This window comes from Myxocyprinus asiaticus, chromosome 49 (assembly GCF_019703515.2).
Source record: "Myxocyprinus asiaticus isolate MX2 ecotype Aquarium Trade chromosome 49, UBuf_Myxa_2, whole genome shotgun sequence".
Lineage (NCBI taxonomy): Eukaryota > Metazoa > Chordata > Actinopteri > Cypriniformes > Catostomidae > Myxocyprinus > Myxocyprinus asiaticus.
This window is the reverse complement of record NC_059392.1, coordinates 316,042-337,500: the sequence shown is the minus strand read 5'-3', so window position 1 is coordinate 337,500 and position 21,459 is coordinate 316,042. Positions and strand designations below refer to the sequence as shown.

General features: G+C 41.5%; 2 protein-coding genes across 2 annotated transcripts in view; both read left to right on the top strand.

The window, feature by feature from the left end:
- Positions 1-2,972, top strand: part of LOC127437946 (RNA polymerase II subunit A C-terminal domain phosphatase SSU72) — a 10,663-nt gene extending 7,691 nt beyond the window's left edge. Inside the window, exons 3-5 of the mRNA XM_051693120.1 lie at positions 158-297; positions 391-509; positions 1,968-2,972. Coding sequence (XP_051549080.1) covers positions 158-297; positions 391-509; positions 1,968-2,069 — 361 coding nt within the window. The 3' untranslated portion in view covers positions 2,070-2,972. The remainder of the gene's footprint in view (positions 1-157; positions 298-390; positions 510-1,967) is intronic.
- Positions 2,973-8,937: 5,965 nt separating this feature from the next.
- Positions 8,938-20,209, top strand: LOC127437948 (transmembrane protein 240-like). Its single transcript, XM_051693122.1, has 4 exons — positions 8,938-9,505; positions 9,651-9,757; positions 16,061-16,263; positions 18,935-20,209. Exons 1-4 carry the CDS (start codon positions 9,470-9,472, stop codon positions 19,102-19,104), a joined length of 516 nt encoding a protein of 171 aa, XP_051549082.1. The 5' UTR covers positions 8,938-9,469; the 3' UTR covers positions 19,105-20,209.
- Positions 20,210-21,459: the final 1,250 nt, after the last annotated feature.

The following is a 21,459-nucleotide window of genomic DNA, read 5'->3' as shown; positions in this document are numbered from 1 at the left end:
TTTTGATCATTTACACATGTAGCACTGCTCATTTATTTGAATTAATTTATTGATGATGTTTTGTTAGGTGTGATTAAATGCACATACTCTCTGGTTGACGTGTGCGTGTTTGTTTTTGTCTGTATGTTTTATGTTCCTTGACTCATAAACTCCTCAGATACACACAGAATGGAATCTTACACATGTTAGATCGTAACAAGCGCATTAAATCCAGACCGGAACGCTTCCAGAGCTGTAAAGATCAGTTTGACCTGGTCATCACCTGTGAGGAGAGAGTTTACGACCAGGTTCTGGAGGGTGAGGAGCAGCTAAAGATCATCATCTCTTACATGATTACATCTGCTTTTCATCTACAAAATTATGACATTTATGACTTTATCTCTCTGTCAGACCTGAACTCTCGCGAGCAGGAGACCTTTCAGCCGGTGCATGTGATTAATGTGGACATTCAGGACAATCATGAGGAGGCCACGCTGGGAGCGTTTCTCATCTGTGAACTGTGCCAGTGTGTGAGTACAAGTGATGTTAAACGCACCAGTTTATACCCCTTTTCCACTGATATTGTACTGGTGCGAGCGTTGAAGATCCATCTGGCCCCGTTACACATTTTTACAGAAGTTTCTCATGCATTTCCAGTGGTCATTGTCCTGCAAAATTGGCAAAATGGAACTAGATCACCTTTTTTTATTTATTTTTTTAACTAATCTCACAACACTTCCCAAGTGCTCAACACGTCGCAATGCGTAATTCAGTTGGCAGGCTACTCCAGTCACTTTATTTCACCAATCCATCTGCAAATAAAACAATTTCATTTACAAATATGTGAATTTACTGCTGTGTATTTTATTATCATTTTGGCATTGTTTTTCTACAAACAATATTGCCAATCCCAGACAGAATCTGTGCACGTAAAACATTCTACACATCTTCCACCCCTTTACATGTTTATTAATTCTATTATTTGTCTAGTTTGATGATGCTTTCAACCACCATAAGAGTACAAAACGATTAACTCCACTCAAGTTTGTTGGTTCATATATTCCTGAAGTGCATTAAGAAGCATCAATACACATGGGGGGCTGGGTAGCTCAGTGGTAAAATACGCTGGCTACCACCCCTGGAGTCGCTAGTTCGAATCCAGGGCGTGCTGAGTGACTCCAGTCAGGTCTCCTAAGCAACCAAATTGGCCCGGTTGCTAGGAAGGGTAGAATCACATGGGGTAACCTCCTCATGGTCACTATAATGTGGTTTGTTCTCGGTGGGGTGTGTGGTGAGTTGTGTGGTTGCCGCGGTGGATGGCGTGAAGCCTCCACACATGCTATGTCTCCGTGGCAACGCGCTCAACAAGCCACGTGATAAGATGCACGGGTTGACTGTCTCAGACGCGGAGACAGCTGGGATTCGTCCTCCACCACCCGGACTGAGGCGAATCACTATGCGACCACGAGGACTTAGAGCGCATTGGGAATTGGGCATTCCAAATTGGGAGAAAAAAAGGGGGAAAATCCCCCCCCCCCCCCCCCCAAAAAAAAAAAAAAATATATATATATATATATATCTACAGCTCTGGAAAAAATAACTTTGCAAAATTATCAGTTTCTCTGGATTTACTATTTATAGGTGTGTGTTTGAGTAAAATGATCATTTTTGTTTTATTTTATAAAGTACTGACAACATTTCTCCCAAATTCCACATAAAAATATTGTCATTTAGAGCATTTATTTGCAGAAAATGACAACTGGTCAAAGATGCCGTGTTTTCAGACCTCGAATAATGCAAAGAAAACACAATACTAATGTTTGAACTTAGAGTTCAGAAATCAATATTTGCTGAAATAACCCTGATTTACAATCACAGCTGATCATTTTGCAGTGGTCTCTTAATTTTTTTCCAGAGCTCTGTGTGTGTGTGTGTGTGTGTGTGTGTGTGTGTGTTTAAAGAATATTTTTAATATGTCTGTTTCTCAGATTCAACATACTGATGACATGGAGAATGAAATGGACGAACTTCTGCAGGAGTTTGAAGACAAAAGCCACAGACCGTTTCTACACACCGTCTGCTTCTATTGACACACACTCACGCTGAACACACTCGGCAGGCTGGTTGCCATGGCAGCAGAGTAACGGCATGACAGTGCGCTCATTTAAATGCAAGAACTCACACGTGACGCAACACACACTCATGCAGTCATGTCGCTCTGCCTGTGTCTCTGTCTCTCCTGTTTACTGTCAACACAACCATCAGAAGGGAAGTTCTGTCACAGGTCTTGCACACTGACTTTACCTCGACAGGAAGTCTTGATTTTGGTTTTGTGATTCATAAGTTTGATATGTTTATATGAACATTGAGTATTAAAATTTATTTCTGCCACATTACTTCTGTACGAATGGGAAACAGTCCTACTGAAGGAAAAAAACATCTTAAACCAGCCTTTGTTGACTGGTTTTAGGGGTTTTGTGCACTTTTTTTCAGCTGATTGACCAGCTTGGACCATCTTAAACTAGCTAAAACCAGCTTAGGCTGGTTAATATTTTTTTCTTCAGGTTTTTCAGGTCGGTTCTAGACTAAAATGCAGATTCTGTCATAAAAACAGATCTGATCTGAGAGTGAGTTGAGCACATGGCCAACAACCGGTGGCAAAAAACCCTTATTAATAATACTGTACAATTATTACTAAGGATTTCTTCACTTTAAAGGAACTGTTGCATTTCTGAACTGTATATGAGCTTATCAGGTGATATGATGTTTAAAAACTCTGGCAGATGGGATGATATCTTTGATTTTCTCATGAATTAATTTGAGAATTATTTAAACATTGGATTTGATACCTGTTGAGGATATATTTAGTTTTTCTTTTGTAAATGAACGTGAGATTCTGTAATTGTACCTGAAGCAACCCAGAGTGCCTGAAATTATTCTTGTAAATATTGCGCTATAAATGAATGAATAAATGAATAAGTCAAAGAAACGCTGTGAATGTGTAAGTGATTATTTTCCCCTATGAAGCATACTTTACGGGGTTGGTATCAGAAGGTAATATCCATGGAACTTAATGATAATCGCATTTATGGGTCATTCCTGGTATTCGATGCCTGTTGTGTCCCCAGTAAAGATCATGATCTTATTGCCTTAGAATATTGAACAATATCAATTTTAAAGCTGTCTTTGACATAAATATTTAGGTTGAACTATCTTGAAGGAGAAACGACTTGGGAGGGTGAGTGAGATCCTCAAATTTTTTTTTCTCTCTCTATTTTTACTTACTTATATTTTTCCAATCTGATGTGTTCAACCTTAATAGGTCCACTCTGTTGAGGGAAATATGAAAAAAGTCAGTAGTAGTTGCTAGTGTCACTCCGTCAGTGTTCACTCTGTTAGTGTCCACCCTGTTAATGTCCACTGTTAGTGTTCACTGTTCGTGTCCACTCCGTTAGTGTCCACCCCATTAATGTCCACTGTTAATGTTCACCCGCTAGTGTTCACTCTGTTAGTGTCCACCCCATTAATGTCCACTGTTAGTGTTCACTCTGTGTTCACTCTGTTAGTGTCCACCCCATTAATGTCCACTGTTAGTGTTCACTCTGTCAGTGTTCACTCTGTTAGTGTCCACCCCATTAATGTCCACTGTTAGTGTTCACTCCGTCAGTGTTCACTCTGTTAGTGTCCACCCCATTAATGTCCACTGTTAGTGTTCACTCTGTGTTCACTCTGTTAGTGTCCACCCCATTAATGTCCACTGTTAGTGTTCACTCTGTCAGTGTTCACTCTGTTAGTGTCCACCCCATTAATGTCCACTGTTAGTGTTCACTCTGTCAGTGTTCACTCTGTTAGTGTCCACCCCATTAATGTCCTCTGTTAGTGTCCACCCCATTAATGTCCACTGTTAGTGTTCACTCTGTCAGTGTTCACTCTGTTAGTGTCCACCCCATTAATGTCCACTGTTAGTGTTCACTCTGTCAGTGTTCACTCTGTTAGTGTCCACCCCATTAATGTCCACTGTTAGTGTTCACTCCGTCAGTGTTCACTCTGTTAGTGTTCACTCTGTCAGTGTTCACTCTGTTAGTGTCCACCCCATTAATGTCCTCTGTTAGTGTCCACCCCATTAATGTCCACTGTTAGTGTTCACTCTGTCAGTGTTCACTCTGTTAGTGTCCACCCCATTAATGTCCACTGTTAGTGTTCACTCCGTCAGTGTTCACTCTGTTAGTGTCCACCCCATTAATGTCCACTGTTAGTGTTCACTCCGTCAGTGTTCACTCTGTTAGTGTCCACCCCATTAATGTCCACTGTTAGTGTTCACTCCGTCAGTGTTCACTCTGTTAGTGTCCACCCCATTAATGTCCACTGTTAGTGTTCACTCTGTCAGTGTTCACTCTGTTAGTGTCCACCCCATTAATGTCCACTGTTAGTGTTCACTCTGTCAGTGTTCACTCTGTTAGTGTCCACCCCATTAATGTCCACTGTTAGTGTTCACTCCGTCAGTGTTCACTCTGTTAGTGTCCACCCCATTAATGTCCACTGTTAGTGTTCACTCCGTCAGTGTTCACTCTGTTAGTGTCCACCCCATTAATGTCCACTGTTAGTGTTCACTCCGTCAGTGTTCACTCTGTTAGTGTCCACCCCATTAATGTCCACTGTTAGTGTTCACTCTGTCAGTGTTCACTCTGTTAGTGTCCACCCCATTAATGTCCTCTGTTAGTGTCCACCCCATTAATGTCCACTGTTAGTGTTCACTCTGTCAGTGTTCACTCTGTTAGTGTCCACCCCATTAATGTCCACTGTTAGTGTTCACTCTGTCAGTGTTCACTCTGTTAGTGTCCACCCCATTAATGTCCACTGTTAGTGTTCACTCTGTTAGTGTCCACCCTGTTAATGTCCACTGTTAGTGTTCACTCCGTCAGTGTTCACTCTGTTAGTGTCCACCCCATTAATGTCCACTGTTAGTGTTCACTCCGTCAGTGTTCACTCTGTTAGTGTCCACCCCATTAATGTCCACTGTTAGTGTTCACTCTGTCAGTGTTCACTCTGTTAGTGTCCACCCCATTAATGTCCACTGTTAGTGTTCACTCCGTCAGTGTTCACTCTGTTAGTGTCCACCCCATTAATGTCCACTGTTAGTGTTCACTCCGTCAGTGTTCACTCTGTTAGTGTTCACTCTGTCAGTGTTCACTCTGTTAGTGTCCACCCCATTAATGTCCTCTGTTAGTGTCCACCCCATTAATGTCCACTGTTAGTGTTCACTCTGTCAGTGTTCACTCTGTTAGTGTCCACCCCATTAATGTCCACTGTTAGTGTTCACTCCGTCAGTGTTCACTCTGTTAGTGTCCACCCCATTAATGTCCACTGTTAGTGTTCACTCCGTCAGTGTTCACTCTGTTAGTGTCCACCCCATTAATGTCCACTGTTAGTGTTCACTCCGTCAGTGTTCACTCTGTTAGTGTCCACCCCATTAATGTCCACTGTTAGTGTTCACTCTGTCAGTGTTCACTCTGTTAGTGTCCACCCCATTAATGTCCACTGTTAGTGTTCACTCCGTCAGTGTTCACTCTGTTAGTGTCCACCCCATTAATGTCCACTGTTAGTGTTCACTCTGTCAGTGTTCACTCTGTTAGTGTCCACCCCATTAATGTCCTCTGTTAGTGTCCACCCCATTAATGTCCACTGTTAGTGTTCACTCTGTCAGTGTTCACTCTGTTAGTGTCCACCCCATTAATGTCCACTGTTAGTGTTCACTCTGTCAGTGTTCACTCTGTTAGTGTCCATCCCATTAATGTCCACTGTTAGTGTTCACTCTGTTAGTGTCCACCCTGTTAATGTCCACTGTTAGTGTTCACTCCGTCAGTGTTCACTCTGTTAGTGTCCACCCCATTAATGTCCACTGTTAGTGTTCACTCCGTCAGTGTTCACTCTGTTAGTGTCCACCCCATTAATGTCCACTGTTAGTGTTCACTCTGTTAGTGTCCACCCCATTAATGTCCACTGTTAGTGTTCACTCTGTCAGTGTTCACTCTGTTAGTGTCCACCCCATTAATGTCCTCTGTTAGTGTCCACCCCATTAATGTCCACTGTTAGTGTTCACTCTGTCAGTGTTCACTCTGTTAGTGTCCACCCCATTAATGTCCACTGTTAGTGTTCACTCCGTCAGTGTTCACTCTGTTAGTGTCCACCCCATTAATGTCCACTGTTAGTGTTCACTCCGTCAGTGTTCACTCTGTTAGTGTCCACCCCATTAATGTCCACTGTTAGTGTTCACTCTGTCAGTGTTCACTCTGTTAGTGTCCACCCCATTAATGTCCTCTGTTAGTGTCCACCCCATTAATGTCCACTGTTAGTGTTCAATCTGTCAGTGTTCACTCTGTTAGTGTCCACCCCATTAATGTCCACTGTTAGTGTTCACTCCGTCAGTGTTCACTCTGTTAGTGTCCACCCCATTAATGTCCACTGTTAGTGTTCACTCTGTCAGTGTTCACTCTGTTAGTGTCCACCCCATTAATGTCCACTGTTAGTGTTCACTCCGTCAGTGTTCACTCTGTTAGTGTCCACCCCATTAATGTCCACTGTTAGTGTTCACTCCGTCAGTGTTCACTCTGTTAGTGTCCACCCCATTAATGTCCACTGTTAGTGTTCACTCCGTCAGTGTTCACTCTGTTAGTGTCCACCCCATTAATGTCCACTGTTAGTGTTCACTCTGTCAGTGTTCACTCTGTTAGTGTCCACCCCATTAATGTCCTCTGTTAGTGTCCACCCCATTAATGTCCACTGTTAGTGTTCACTCTGTCAGTGTTCACTCTGTTAGTGTCCACCCCATTAATGTCCACTGTTAGTGTTCACTCTGTCAGTGTTCACTCTGTTAGTGTCCACCCCATTAATGTCCACTGCTCGTCAGTGTTCACTCTGTTAGTGTCCACCCCATTAATGTCCACTGTTAGTGTTCACTCCGTCAGTGTTCACTCTGTTAGTGTCCACCCCATTAATGTCCACTGTTAGTGTTCACTCCGTCAGTGTTCACTCTGTTAGTGTCCACCCCATTAATGTCCACTGTTAGTGTTCACTCCGTCAGTGTTCACTCTGTTAGTGTCCACCCCATTAATGTCCACTGTTAGTGTTCACTCTGTCAGTGTTCACTCTGTTAGTGTCCACCCCATTAATGTCCTCTGTTAGTGTCCACCCCATTAATGTCCACTGTTAGTGTTCACTCTGTCAGTGTTCACTCTGTTAGTGTCCACCCCATTAATGTCCACTGTTAGTGTTCACTCTGTCAGTGTTCACTCTGTTAGTGTCCACCCCATTAATGTCCACTGTTAGTGTTCACTCTGTTAGTGTTCACTCTGTTAATGTCCACTGTTAGTGTTCACTCTGTTAGTGTTCACTCTGTTAGTGTTCACTCTGTTAGTGTCCACTCTGTTAGTGTCCACTCCGTTAGTGTCCACCCCGCTAGTGTTCACTCCATTAGTGTCCTCTGTTAGTGTCCACCCTGTTAATGTCCACTGTTAGTGTTCACTCTGTTAGTGTCCACCCCGCTAGTGTTCACTCTGTTAGTGTTCACTCTGTTAGTGTTCACTCTGTTAGTGTCCACCCCATTAATGTCCACTGTTAGTGTTCACTCTGTTAGTGTCCACCCTGTTAATGTCCACTGTTAGTGTTCACTCTGTTAGTGTCCACCCTGTTAATGTCCACTGTTAGTGTTCACTCTGTTAGTGTCCACCCTGTTAATGTCCACTATTAGTGTCCACTCCGTTAGTGTTCACTCCGTTAGTGTCCACCCCGCTAGTGTTCACTCCATTAGTGTCCACTGTAAGTGTCCACCCCGCTAGTGTTCACTATGTTAGTGTCCACTCGCTGGTGTCCACCCCGCTAGTGTCCACCCCGTTAGTGTTCACTCTGTTAGTGTCCACCCTGTTAAGTCAGTAGATGTACATAGTGACAGTGCAAGTAATTTATGTTGAAAGTTGAAGAATTAGTATTCAATTCAAGTGGCTTTTATTGTCATTTCAACCATATGCAGCTAGTACAGTACACAGTGAAATGAAACAATGTTTCTCCAGGACCATGGTGCTACATAAAACAACATAAAACAAACACAGATCTACGTGAGACTACATAGAACTAAATAAGACCTACACATTTTACATAAAGTGCATGTGTGCAAACAGTGCAAGACGGTACAATAATTGCTAAATGTGCAAACTGCAAAGGGAGTCAGATGGTGTTCAGTTGAGTGTGTGTGTGTGTGTGTGTGTTGTCAGTCCAGTCTCTGAGTATTGAGGAGTCTGATGGCTTGGGGGATGAAACTGTTACGCAGTCTGTTCGTGAGGGCCCGAATACTTCTGTACCTTTTACCAGACGGCAGGAGGGTGAAGAGTTTGTGTGAGGGGTGCATGGGGTCATCCACAATGCTGGTGGCTTTGCGGATGCAGCGTGTGGTGTAAATGTCTATGATTAATTTTTTACAATAATGCATTGGATACAAAGTACAATTCATACATAATATCATATATATATATTAACTGATAAGCTTTTAAGAGAACAAAGGGACATGGGTTTTCTAAGATAATGTGGACAATGCCCATACATTAAAACTGTTCTTCATTTGTCTCTAACAGGGTGGACATTTTTTTGTCCCCCATTTGATTTTTGTTACATAATTGCTTAAATGTATTTTCTTGAGCTTGACCAAAATTATCTTTCAAATGTTTTACATCTCTGTATTATGATTACACAAGAAGTGATTTTAAAAACTGTGTTTGGTTTTCTAAATGTTCTGATGTCCAAAAGGACCCGAATACCAGGAATGGCTTTTATATACAAAGGTATATGAATAATACTGCAAAGAATTTCCTGTTTACTATCGTACATGTATTTTTACTCATTTATTATTTCGGTATTTTTGTAAATACCGTACCGTGGTATGACCATGGTATTATCGGTTGGTTTTGTCCGCATGTGTGTGTTATTCCAGATGATCGTGACGCAGGAGTTTCTCATCAAGCTAATGGATCTGATGTGATCTGATCCAAACTCTCGCAGAAGATCCGATCACTAACAGATCTGAACGCGCGCGCGCGCGTGTGTGTGTGTGTGTGTGTGTGTGTGTGTGTGTGTGTGTGTGTGTGTGTGTGTGTGTGTGTGTGTGTGTGTGTGTGTGTGTGTGTGTGTGTGTGCGCCGTTTCGCGTTATTGCGGCTGGAAACAAACATTTGCTCAAATCGAGTGAACGCGTGTTTTTCAGACATGATGTAGAAACATCCGGTCCGCAGGTGAGACATCTGATGCTGCACGCGACAGTCCAACACGAGCCGATCTGTGCTGGACCTGCGAGGAAGATCATGAGGATGGTGGTGGAGTGAAGAAGATGGTGGAATGATCTATGGACTATTGTGATGAAGATGATGTTTATGCTCTGTGTTGTGATGAAGATAATGGTGAAATGATCTTCTGTTTGTGAATATGATCTCTGGGCTGTGAGGAAGATGATGTTTATGGTGTCTGGAGCGGTTCTGGTGCTGGTAAGAAGATCTGTGTGAAGAGGAATTATATAACTCTCACAATGACTGCAGCTGAACTTTATAACTCACTGCATTTGGAAACCTGTTGAAATGCCGTTTTAATTAATCGATGGGAAATGGCAGTAGTTTTGTTTTGTTTTTCCAGGCCATCGTGTGCATGTCCGACATGAACGCACTTCTGGACCGATTTCACAACTTCATCTTACCGCGCATGCGCGGACCCGAGCGCGTGTGTCACTGCACCTGCGGCAGGTAAGAGTCACCTGACCTACACAACATTTACAAGTATATACAGACCAATCTCATAGTGAAGTAGGAAAGAATAGGTTAAGTTCTCTAGCTAAAATCGGTCTGTGTTTACCGAAATGCGAAACACTGCCCCCAGTGGTCAAAGTGGTTAGTGTTGTTGGGCGTATGGGCACATGTGAGGTACATTTTGCGGGTGAAATGTCCACAGAGGGGCGCCAAAAGCGAGTTGTGAAACAGTGAAGAGCAGTGACCTGCACAGACCTTAGTCTGGATAAAAAAGTGCACTGATTTTTTTTTTTATTTAATTTTTTTAAGTAGTAATTTATAAATACTTAACTAATTTCTTTGCTTTTTGAGTATTTAACAATTTTCTTGTGTGTGTGTGTATATATATATATAATATACTGTATATAATTTTTTCTATTTTTCCTTTATCACAAATAGTAGCCTATTCTATTTCTCACAAAAAGCACCATGGTATTACACTTGTTTATTTATTTATTTTCAGACATGGTCTGTGATAACCTCATGTTTATGACATGTGTCATAGTAAAACCATGGTATTTTTTTAAAGTACCTTGGAGTACCTTGACAGTATCATGAAATATGAACATGATCAATCATTCAGTACTAAGGCATTACCCTGGTAACGTGGTGCACTGGCGCGATGAGAAAGTCAGTCTAATGGCTTATTAGTTTCAACAAAACCAAACTGGCTTTGACTGACAGCTCCTTCAGTTCATGTCTATATTCTATAAAAAATGAGTAAAATAAGATATGTCGTAAGCATTGCTTGAAGATCCGTGTACGCGTTGTTCGACTACAATATAAATTACACAAAGTCATACCTCAAACGTGAATTTTGAAACCGCCGTTTTTAAGTATGTTGCTAACAAGTGCTAGATAAGCGTCCTAATTTAGAAACTTGTTAGCAAAATAATTTAAAACACGCCATTAGAATTCACATTTGAGGTATTACTGTGTGTAATTTGTGTTGTAGAACAAACCGTCCAAGTATTTTCAATTAATGTTCATTGTTTACCACAAACCTTATTTTACTCATAAATAAAAAAAACAACAACAACAACTTTATAAAAACCCATAGGAAATTCCCAAAGAAACCCATGTGGAATTAGCATTCCGGTTCGTGGGGCGGAAGTTAACTATGAGAGCGGTGAGCGGGAGATGGCAACTTATATTATTTTTGCGCTCCCATTTGCTCCAACAGCAAAATACAAAATTCCACTATTACGCTTCCAAGACCTTTGAAAATGGGGAAAAAATGGAAATTAATTATGACAGTCAGAATAAAGATGCCAAATTAACTATGACTTCTTTAGCAGCTGTATTAGAAACCCCATCACAGCTGTGCTGAATAGTTTTATTTAATTTACACCAGGGTAAGATAACACAATCATGTTATACATTTATGTTAAATGATTTAAAAATAAAGATGCAAAAGTTTGCTAGATGTCCGCTGCTAAATTAAGGCAGAAATGCATCATCACAGCTGTACAATAGAGATGTGCATCATCTGCATAACAGTGGTAGAAAAATCCATCAGCCTGATTGATTAGTTCCAGTAATGTTGTGTATATTGAGAAGTGATGGAGACCCTCTGAAGTTAACTGATGTGATCCTAAAAAACCCTGAAGTCTCGCTGTTATGTAGAAGTCAAACCACTGTGCTTCAGCTCCTGTGATGTCCCGTGTCGAGAGGGTCAGGAGGATCTTGTTCTACAGAGAGCAGTCTGTAGTTTTCCAGTAGTGTTGAGTTTTAGTGTAGGTTAGTTAAGCAGTGAGTCACCTGAGCATGGTTACAGATGTAACATGTAATGGGGAGATAGCTTGTTGAACATCACATGACCTACAGGACATAAACATCACATACCTGACATACAGGCAGAGATGGAAACTTGAGTCTTTCTAACACTTATTGCAAAACAATTGACTTGACTTGGACCATTTTTCCACATTCATCAACTCTGAGATTTGTGAAGAACAGTCTTATCTTAAAAGCGAGTCAAACCTGTGCTCGAACCCCTGCATTATGGACAGCACGCCAGATCGGTTTACCTTAATGAGCTCTAGGACGCATGTATTAAGAAAGTAAATAGTTAATTTTTATTTCGATTATGGTTCTGAGCTTTTCAGACTTTGACGACAAGAATACATCTTTTTTGTAATGTAATTAAAAAATCAACATGATGTTAAATCAATGATGCATCATATACTGGGGTGTGTTTTAATGTGAAGGAAATAGTATGAAAGTATGGAGCCCCTAGAGGACAGAGAGGGAATTTATTTTCTGAAATAGTTTTGCGTTCCCTCAGAATAGTTTGTGTTCCCTCGTAATAAATTAACCATGGGTTTACTACAGTAATTCAGCAGTATCCATAAAGTAACTATGGTTTTACTAAAGTAATACTGTAGTAAACATGACTGTAGTAAAACCATGTTTAATTTGTTTCAAAGGAACCCAAAATAATCATGCAGAAAAGCTAAACTTTTTGTGAGGGAACAAAACTATTTTAAAACAAAATGCCCTCCCTGTCTTCTTAACGGCCAGGCATAATTTCTTTTTGAGCATTCCGGATCGGCTCATGCCTGGTCGAGCCCGTTGCCTTTGTGAGTATATTCTTCTGACCGCGAGCGAATACAAACGCGTTTGACGCATCGCCAATACAACTTCTTTGTAATACTCTTTTAGAAGAGTCAATGGCCGGCGCATGAGCCAACGATGCACACAGACGATGACCGTGTCCACGAGTCGAGAAAATCTGACTGGCACACGGTTAGGCCATGCGGACTGGATAATGACGAAATTTACGTCACGCATACTGTGCGCGGAGCAATCCGCAACGCCGACATGCAAAGAATACTTTGGCCTTAAGGGGCTCCGTAAGATAATTATGCCTTAATTTAAGCATGACTTAATGAACAAGTAAATCCCTATAATGGTAAATAACAAATTTTAAAGATATATTAAGTATATTATCTTACAATAAAGTATATAAACTGACTTGCTGTATATAGAAAACTGTTACCAAAAGGCATTTGACTCAGATTCTACAAAGACTCTAAGAGACTTAAAGATGTTCATCACACACCTACAGAACACATTCATCACATCTATTCTGTTCATCTGACCCTGTTCAATGTGTGTGTGTGTGTGTGTGATTAAATGGCTGTTCTGTGGTATTTTCAGCTGTGTGGATTTGCAGTGAAAAGAGTAACTCCCACACACACACAGTTTAATCCTCTCCTGATGTGTGTGTGTGTGCAGACTCTGTTCTGAAATCATCTCTGGTTACACATGTAACCATGTTTCCCTGAGATGAAGGGAACGAGACATTGCGGTAAACGTTTTTGGGGAATTCCTTCTCCGATGACCTAGTTAAAGTACTTGTATTATAACACCAATCTTTTGATTGGCAATGGTGTTTGAGCCCTGCCTCTTTTGGTGCGCGATTGGCCTATATAAGCGGGTGAGCGAACACCATTTCTTCCGAATTTTCTGACTGAAGGACAAGAACGTATCGCTCGTACCTAGAAACTCTGAAGTAGTAGTGCGGCCAGGTTTCACAATGTCTTGTTCCCTTCATCTCAGGGAACTGAGGTTACATGTGTAACCAGAGATGTTCCCTATCGATTCAGTTCAATCGACATTGCGGTAAATGTTTTTGGGGAACGGAGTCCCATCATGCCAAACTACATGACGTCATACCCCGAGAGATACACCAGGGTATAAACACTTGTAAAAGAATATGTATACGAGTTCACGAGCTGCCAAGCAGTGACTTATTACAATCATATTTTAAGTGTATATAATAATGAATAACCCCATATTGTGACAACCAGACGGGAAGTTAATCTTATTCTGGGAATATATATGAGTCATATAATGCACACGGTATAAATGTAACCCTTCATAACCAGAGGTAGGGAGGGAGGTTTATTTTTATTGGAAGTGTTTGTGACTTCTAGTGGCAGTAAATTGGATAGCAGCTTACACAGGTGGCTGTATTAAAATTTTAACCGGCAGCCTGCCCGTAATAAGGAGCTCGGGCTCACCCATTGGTGTTGAAATGGCAAGTTGTCTAGACACAGAGGACTATTTGTAAACACACGCCACTTAGCGCAAAGAGGTGTCTCGCGGACAGCGCTGTAGCTTGCAGAATGACATTCACCCCAGCAGGGCACGGCTAAGACACAGCTAGTATTTCCAGATGACTGAAGTGCTAGGCTGAAAGGCTGGGCGCCCACCGCACAGTGGAATTACCACCTTTTTGGATTTTTGGATTTTTTGGAATGCCCAATTCCCAATGCTCTAAGTCCTCGTGGTCGCATAGTGATTCGCCTCAGTCCGGGTGGCGGAGGACGAATCCCAGTTTCCTCCGCGTCTGAGACAGTCAACCCGTGCATCAAATCACGTGGCTTGTTGAGCGCGTTGCCACGGAGACAACCACGCTCAATTCACCATGCGCCCCACTGAGGACAAACCACATTATAGCGACCACGAGGAGGTTACCCCATGTGACTCTACCCTCCCTAGCAACCGGGCCAATTTGGTTGCTTAGGAGACCTGGCTGGAGTCACTCAGCACACCCTGGGATTCGAACTAACGAACTAGCGAACTCCAGACTCTAAGAGACTTTACCACCCGGAATTACCACCTTTTGCTAGAATACCTGACCCAGCATGATGCTGTTAAAAGGTTGGAGCTGTCCAAGGTGCTAGAGCAGCCAGACAGCGGCGAATTATGCCAATGCGCATGCGCTCCTGTTGCCAGGCGTGCCGCCAGCGTTGGAGAGGTCTCATTTAAAAGACCTAACAGTGCGATGGCGGATGTTTTTTCTCAGTTTGACCTTGCACCTTCTTGAGGCAACCACGAAATTTCATGAAACTCTGTCACATCACGTGTATCAGCTTGAGTCGATGGCTGGTTTTGGACCGTGGTCCTCTGACTCTAAGGCCAACACTTAATGAGGCGAGTTAACACGCAAGCCAGATCTCCGGAAAGAATGGCGCTGCCCTTTGAGGCGCAGTCTTTTGATAATGGCCGAACTGCAGGTCCCTCATCCAGGTGAGATATTTCCAGCTCGACTGGAGGGGACCACTGTAAACCAAGCTCCTCAACCACCTGCGAGGGGATGCGAATCAGCTCTTTTCAGTGGCATGCGCACGTTCCTCACCCTCACTGGGGGAAGAGACGGTGACATCCTCCATGGACCACTCGCTCATATTTGATGCTGCGAGGGACATGATGTCATCCCCATCGTCAGAACCACCAATGTGATAAGGCTGTGCGCTCCGATAGAAGGCCAGAGCTCATCACGTGTATATTGTATTAGCACGGATGCTAGATCGGGAGATCGAGGGGATTGCGGGGCTTGCGCCAGCACGGGATCTTCCTCGACTTCATCCAGCTCAACCTCACTGTCCCACCGTGCCTCCCTGTATGGACCCTTGGGATCTAACACAGAAGAGGAGGGTGGGAGGGCACGGGAGGTGGGATTGTCCCTCAGAACAAAGGCGATCCTTGAGCGGAGCATCCGGAGACTAATGCCCTCACAGTGAGGGCAGTCTGTCTCTATGAGAGCCGCTTTGACAGCGAAGAGAGGGCTGTCCAAGATGAGATGATTGTCGTAGTCAAGACAATGCGATGTCTGTCTTGAAGGAAGAAAATTCTGAAGAATGGTGTTCGTGCACCTGCTTATATAGGCCAACTGCACACACCAAAAGGGGCGGGGCTCAAACACCATTGCCAATCATAAGATTGCCGTTATTAAAGGGCTTCAACTAGGTCGTCAGAGAAGGAATTCCCCAAAAGCGTTTACCACAATGTCGAGTGAACTGAATCGATAGGGAACCTCAAGATGCGAATATTATGAGTGGGAGACTCATCCAAACCATCATCTGCCTGCAGCTCTTTATTACTTTCCTGTCTCTTTGTAGCAAAGAAAAATCACAAATCGCTGTAATATCTCAACTGTTTCTCATGCAATCAGAGCAAACTGACAAAGACTCACATGTGTCTCTAGATTTCCAAAAAAGATCTCAACAATATCTCAATGCAATCATTTCTCATCAAATTCTCCCAAAAACAAAATATCTCAGCTATGCTATCCACCTTCATTTTATAGCTCGATATTCTTACTGTATGTCAACGTAACTGGACAGACTAACAAAACATGTAAATATTGTAAACTGTGTGTTGATCAGAATGTTTTCAATGAATCATGTATGTTTAATCAACTGATTTGGGTGTTGTAAATGGTTCGATTTGATGTCCTCTTGTCTGCAGACATCATGTGGAATATGTGATCCCATACGAGGGCTCCGTCTCAAGTGACTACATCAGTTCCTCTGCTGGTTCCAGTGTGAGTAAACAGGAACTAGATCTGGTTCTGGGTCTGCTGATGGGATTCTGTATCAGCTGGTTTCTGCTGTGGCTGGACGGGGCACTTCATTGCGCTCTGAGGTTCTGGAGATCCAGCAGACATAACAGTGAGAATTTACACCCAACTCTACACCTCATTTGCATAATTGTTGTGTACATCTGTACAGAGCCCTTAGAGAACAGTAAGCTAAATCATTTTCTGAAACAGTTTTGCATTCTGTGAAGTATAGTGTTGTATTGTAATATTGGTGTGGACACTGTGCACTTATGCCTTACTATCATTGTATGTAGGGGAGCACAAGTAAAAACAACAACAGTTCAACAACATGCGGTCTCTTGTCATCATATACTATATTACACGATACCGCACAATAGTTTTGCATTCCCTTGCAATACCTTTATCCATCCCTTATGAAAATGAATCATGGTTTTACTACAGTAACCTTTGCTGAACAATAGCAGTTGTGGTAAAACCATAGTAACCACAAAATTAACCATTAGTATGTTTTGTTTTACAACAAATACCAACTGTACTGTAGTAAAATCAAATTAAATTTCATAAGGGATGAATAAAGGTATTGCGAGGGAACTCTGTGGTGAAGAATAGCTTTTTTCAGCTTAGGAACCTTGCCAAACTGAAATCAGTCCTAGCTTTTAAGGACCTTGAAAAAGTTATTCATGCTTTTGTGTCCTCACGATTGGATTATTGTAATGCACTGTATCTGAGGGTCTGTCAGTCCTCTTTGTCACGACTGTAGTTGGTACAAAACGCTGCAGGAATGCTGCTAACTAATACCAGAAAGAGAGTTCATATTACTCCGATCTTATTCTCTCTTCACTGGCTGCCCATTAATCAGCGAGTAGAATTTAAGGTTCTGATGTGTGTTTAAAGCATTACATGGTGTGGCCCCGATTATATATCGGAAATGATTAACACTTACTCTTCTGTGAGACCTCTTAAATCTAATAAGTAATTGATGCTTAATATTCCACGGACACATTTTAAGGGTAAGGGAGATCGTGTATTTGCTGCGGCGGCACTGAGATTGTGGAATGCTCTACCACTGTCGGTTAGATCATCGGACACGATAGGAGTATTTAAGACATGTTTGAAAACATATTTATTTTCTGTGGCATCTGAGAGTTGATAGAATGTTATTAACTTGACAGCAGAGTGTGTCCTTGACAATGTGTATGCTGTGAATTGATTGTTTGTTTTACTGTGTTTTTATTAAGTTTATTATGTGTTTATTGATGCATTGTTTTTTTTAGTATGTTTGATTATGTTTTTAACTGTACAGCACTTTGGTATTATTTTGTAGTCTTTAAAGTGCTTTATAAATAAAATTGTATTGTATTGTGAGGGAACACGAATCGTATCGTGAAGGACTGCAAACCTTGTTAACTTACACAAACTATTGCAAGTGGACACAAACTTGCGAGGGAATGCAAAGCTGTTATGAGGGAAGGGAACAAACTATTCCGAGGGAACGCAAACTTTTTTGCAAACTATTCCGAGGGAACGCAAACGTTTTTGCAAACTATTCCGAGGGAACGCAAACGTTTTTGCAAACTATTCCGAGGGAACGCAAACGTTTTTGCAAACTATTGTGAGGGAACGCAAACTTTTTTGCAAACTTTTTTGCAAACTATTGTGAGGGAACGCAAACTTTTTTGCAAACTTTTCCGAGGGAACGCAAACTTTTTTGCAAACTATTCCGAGGGAACGCAAACGTTTTTGCAAACTATTGTGAGGGAACGCAAACTTTTTTGCAAACTTTTTTGCAAACTATTGTGAGGGAACGCAAACTTTTTTGCAAACTTTTCCGAGGGAACGCAAACTTTTTTGCAAACTATTCCGAGGGAACGCAAACTTTTTTGCAAACTTTGCCGAGGGAACGCAAACTTTTTTGCAAACTATTCCGAGGGAACGCAAACTTTTTTGCAAACTATTCCGAGGGAACGCAAACTTTTTTGCAAACTTTGCCGAGGGAACGCAAACTTTTTTGCAAACTATTCCGAGGAACGCAAACTTTTTTGCAAACTATTCCGAGGAACGCAAACTTTTTGCAAACTTTGCCGAGGAACGCAAACTTTTTTGCAAACTATTCCGAGGGAACGCAAACTTTTTTGCAAACTATTGTGAGGGAACGCAAACGTTTTTGCAAACTATTCCGAGGGAACGCAAACGTTTTTGCAAACTATTCCGAGGGAACGCAAACTTTTTTGCAAACTATTCCGAGGGAACGCAAACTTTTTTGCAAACTTTTTTGCAAACTATTCCGAGGGAACGCAAACTTTTTTGCAAACTTTGCCGAGGGAACGCAAACTTTTTTGCAAACTATTCCGAGGGAACGCAAACTTTTTTGCAAACTATTGTGAGGGAACGCAAACGTTTTTGCAAACTATTCCGAGGGAACGCAAACGTTTTTGCAAACTATTCCGAGGGAACGCAAACTTTTTTGCAAACTATTCCGAGGGAACGCAAACTTTTTTGCAAACTATTCCGAGGGAACGCAAACATTTTTGCAAACTATTGTGAGGGAACGCAAACTTCTTTGCAAACTATTCCAAGGGAATGCAAAATGTATTTCAAGCTAACACAAACTTGCCAAGGATTGCAAAACGGATGGCAAGGAAACCCAAAACTTATTGCAAGGGAACAATCACTATTGTGAGTAAATGCAAACTGTTGTGAAGGAACACAAACTTGCAGGGGAATGCAAACGTTCTGCGCAATGTTGTTTGCTCATGGTAACTGATTCTGTCTCCTGTCAGGTGCAGATGGCGAGTTGTGGCGCTCGTGGCGTTGGGTCTCTCGTGTGTGTAATATCAGAGAGCTGTGCAAACGTCTGCAAACGCGCCGGATGGAAGATTCTGGGAATAATGTGATCCACGTCAAACAGAAGCTTTACCACAACGGTCACCCGAGTCCACGGCGACTCTGACACACTTACAGATCTGGTTCTAAACAGAACAGATGAGCCACGGACTTCATTTCCAGCAAGTTTTTACTGTCTGTAGTTTGAAATCGGACATTGCTCTTTTCCGCTGGATTCTCTTTGACGATTCTGTGTTTTGCTTGCTGTGTTTTTTCACAGGTTTTGTGTTAGTTTTGTAGGGTCTACACCACAGGGGTATTTGCATTTTTTAGATAAATATTTGTGTATCAGGTAACAGTGTCAACAATTTTAAAAACAAAGCATGCTGGTAATCTTTAGTAAGAAGAGATAGTTTGAGGTCAGATGTATTTTTGGGGATTTTGATGTTAAGATGATGTTTTAAAATCTTTCATGATGTTTGAAGACTAGAGATCTTCATTCTCCGAGTCTATGTTTGTGTTACATTAAAGTGACTCATTTGATAGAGAGACAATCAGTTTCATTTTAATCATAAAACATTTGTACTTTTAAGGCCAGAAACACTACGCAAGTTCTCAAATGTGAATGTTTGGTCAGTGTTGATATACATACTTGTGTGACTGTGACGGTAACAAACCTCAGTCCTCAAATGCCATTAAACAAGATGATATTATTCAGGTAGCTACTATAAACATGTAAACAGTTTACAAATTTTAACAAACTTGCTCAGAAAGATTATTTTCCAGAAGATGACAGTTTTTGCTAGTGTCTTCTATCCACAGTTTTCCTGAGCATCCACTGGGAGGCGCCATGATGAGTCTGATTGCCTGTTTTGTGTTTCTGGTCTTGAGACGCAATGTAAACTAACCGAAACATGTGATCCAGGAGAAACATTTAAGTGTTATTTGGAGTAAAAATGAATTTCATGCTCAACTTGTGCAGATTTTGACTGTCATAACTCAAAATAGGTAATGATATCGTCGTAACTCCCTCGTACCATCGCTTCATGTTGTCCTGTACATACTCGGGCAAGGCACTGTAAAAACAGGCGAATCGTGGAACACGATTCAGGATCGCGTTCAGGATAAAGGTGGATAGCGCTCCTTGTGGGAACTTCTGAGAATGAAATATGTTTAGTCACATTGCAAAATGCCATGTGAAATCGAGCTTGTTCTTGGGTGGAATATCGTACTCAGTCAACAGCATTTGTGGCATAATGTTGATTAACACTAAAATTAATTTAGACTCGTCCCTCCTTTAAAAAAGCACAATTCTGTGTTGCAGTGAGACACTTACAATGGAAGTCAATGGGGTCCATTTCTGGAGGTTCAAAGTCAGAAATGTGAAGCTTATTTTATAAAAGCACTTTCATTCTGTTCAAACTTGTGAATTATTTGAGCTGAAAATTAAAATCTTTATTTTTACTGTCGTTTTAGGGTTTACAGCAACGAAGTTGTAAAATTGTCTATATCTTTCCACAGATGCGGTAAGTGATGTAATCACAGTAAAATCATGTTAACACACATATTGTTTATGTCTTGTGTCTATACTTTTGAAACAGTGAGTATTTTAATGTTTACAGATTGACTCCATTGACTTCCATTGTAAGTGTCTCACTGGAACACACATTTGTGCTTTTATTAAAGAAAAGGAGGGACGAGTGGAAATTAATTTTTGTGAATATCAACATTGTCATTAATGCTGTCGATTGAGATTCACTTGTATTGAACACAGAATATTCCTTTAATATCAGGTCTAACAATAAATGCATCTGCTATTGCTTTGCTTGACAGCTCTGATCAGTATCGATTGCAAAAAAATAAAAAATATTGGTAAAATTCTACGGTAACACTTTTACAATAAGGTTCTATTCATTAACATTAGTAAATGCGTAAATTATCAAACACAATGAACAATATTTTTATGGCTTTTATTTTTTTTATCCCCTTTTCTCCAAATTTGGAATGCCCAATTCCCACTACTTAGTAGGTCCTTGTGGTGGTGCGGTTACTCGTCTCAATCCGGGTGGCGGAGGACAAGTCTCAGTTGCCTCCGCTTCTGAGACCGTCAATCCGTGCATCTTATCACGTGACTCGTTGTGCATGACACCGCGGAGACTCACAGCATGTGGAGGCTCATGCTACTCTCCACGATCCACACACAACTTACCGCATGTGACTCTACCCTCCCTAGCAACCGGGCCAATTTGGTTGCTTAGGAGACCTGGCTGGAGTCACTCAGCACACCCTGGATTCGAACTCACGACTCCAGTGGTGATAGTCAGCGTCAGTACTCGCTGAGATACCCAGGCCCACTTTATGGCGTTTATTAATTTTGATTGAATTTCTACATTTGCAAAGCTCATAATGCATTAACTAATGTTTAAAATGTACCAGTACATGTTGGAATTACTGGAAATGTTGTTAGTATACGTTTAACCTT

What these genes read in the sequence shown, in the direction of transcription:
- LOC127437948 (XM_051693122.1), top strand. Translation starts at nt 9,470, where the DNA reads ATGATGTTTATGGTGTCTGGAGCGGTTCTGGTGCTG. An exon ending in TGTCACTGCACCTGCGGCAG is followed by an intron (nt 9,758 to 16,060) that starts GTAAGAGTCACC and finishes TCTTGTCTGCAG; the next exon opens with ACATCATGTGGAATATGTGA. An exon ending in GAGATCCAGCAGACATAACA is followed by an intron (nt 16,264 to 18,934) that starts GTGAGAATTTAC and finishes GTCTCCTGTCAG; the next exon opens with GTGCAGATGGCGAGTTGTGG.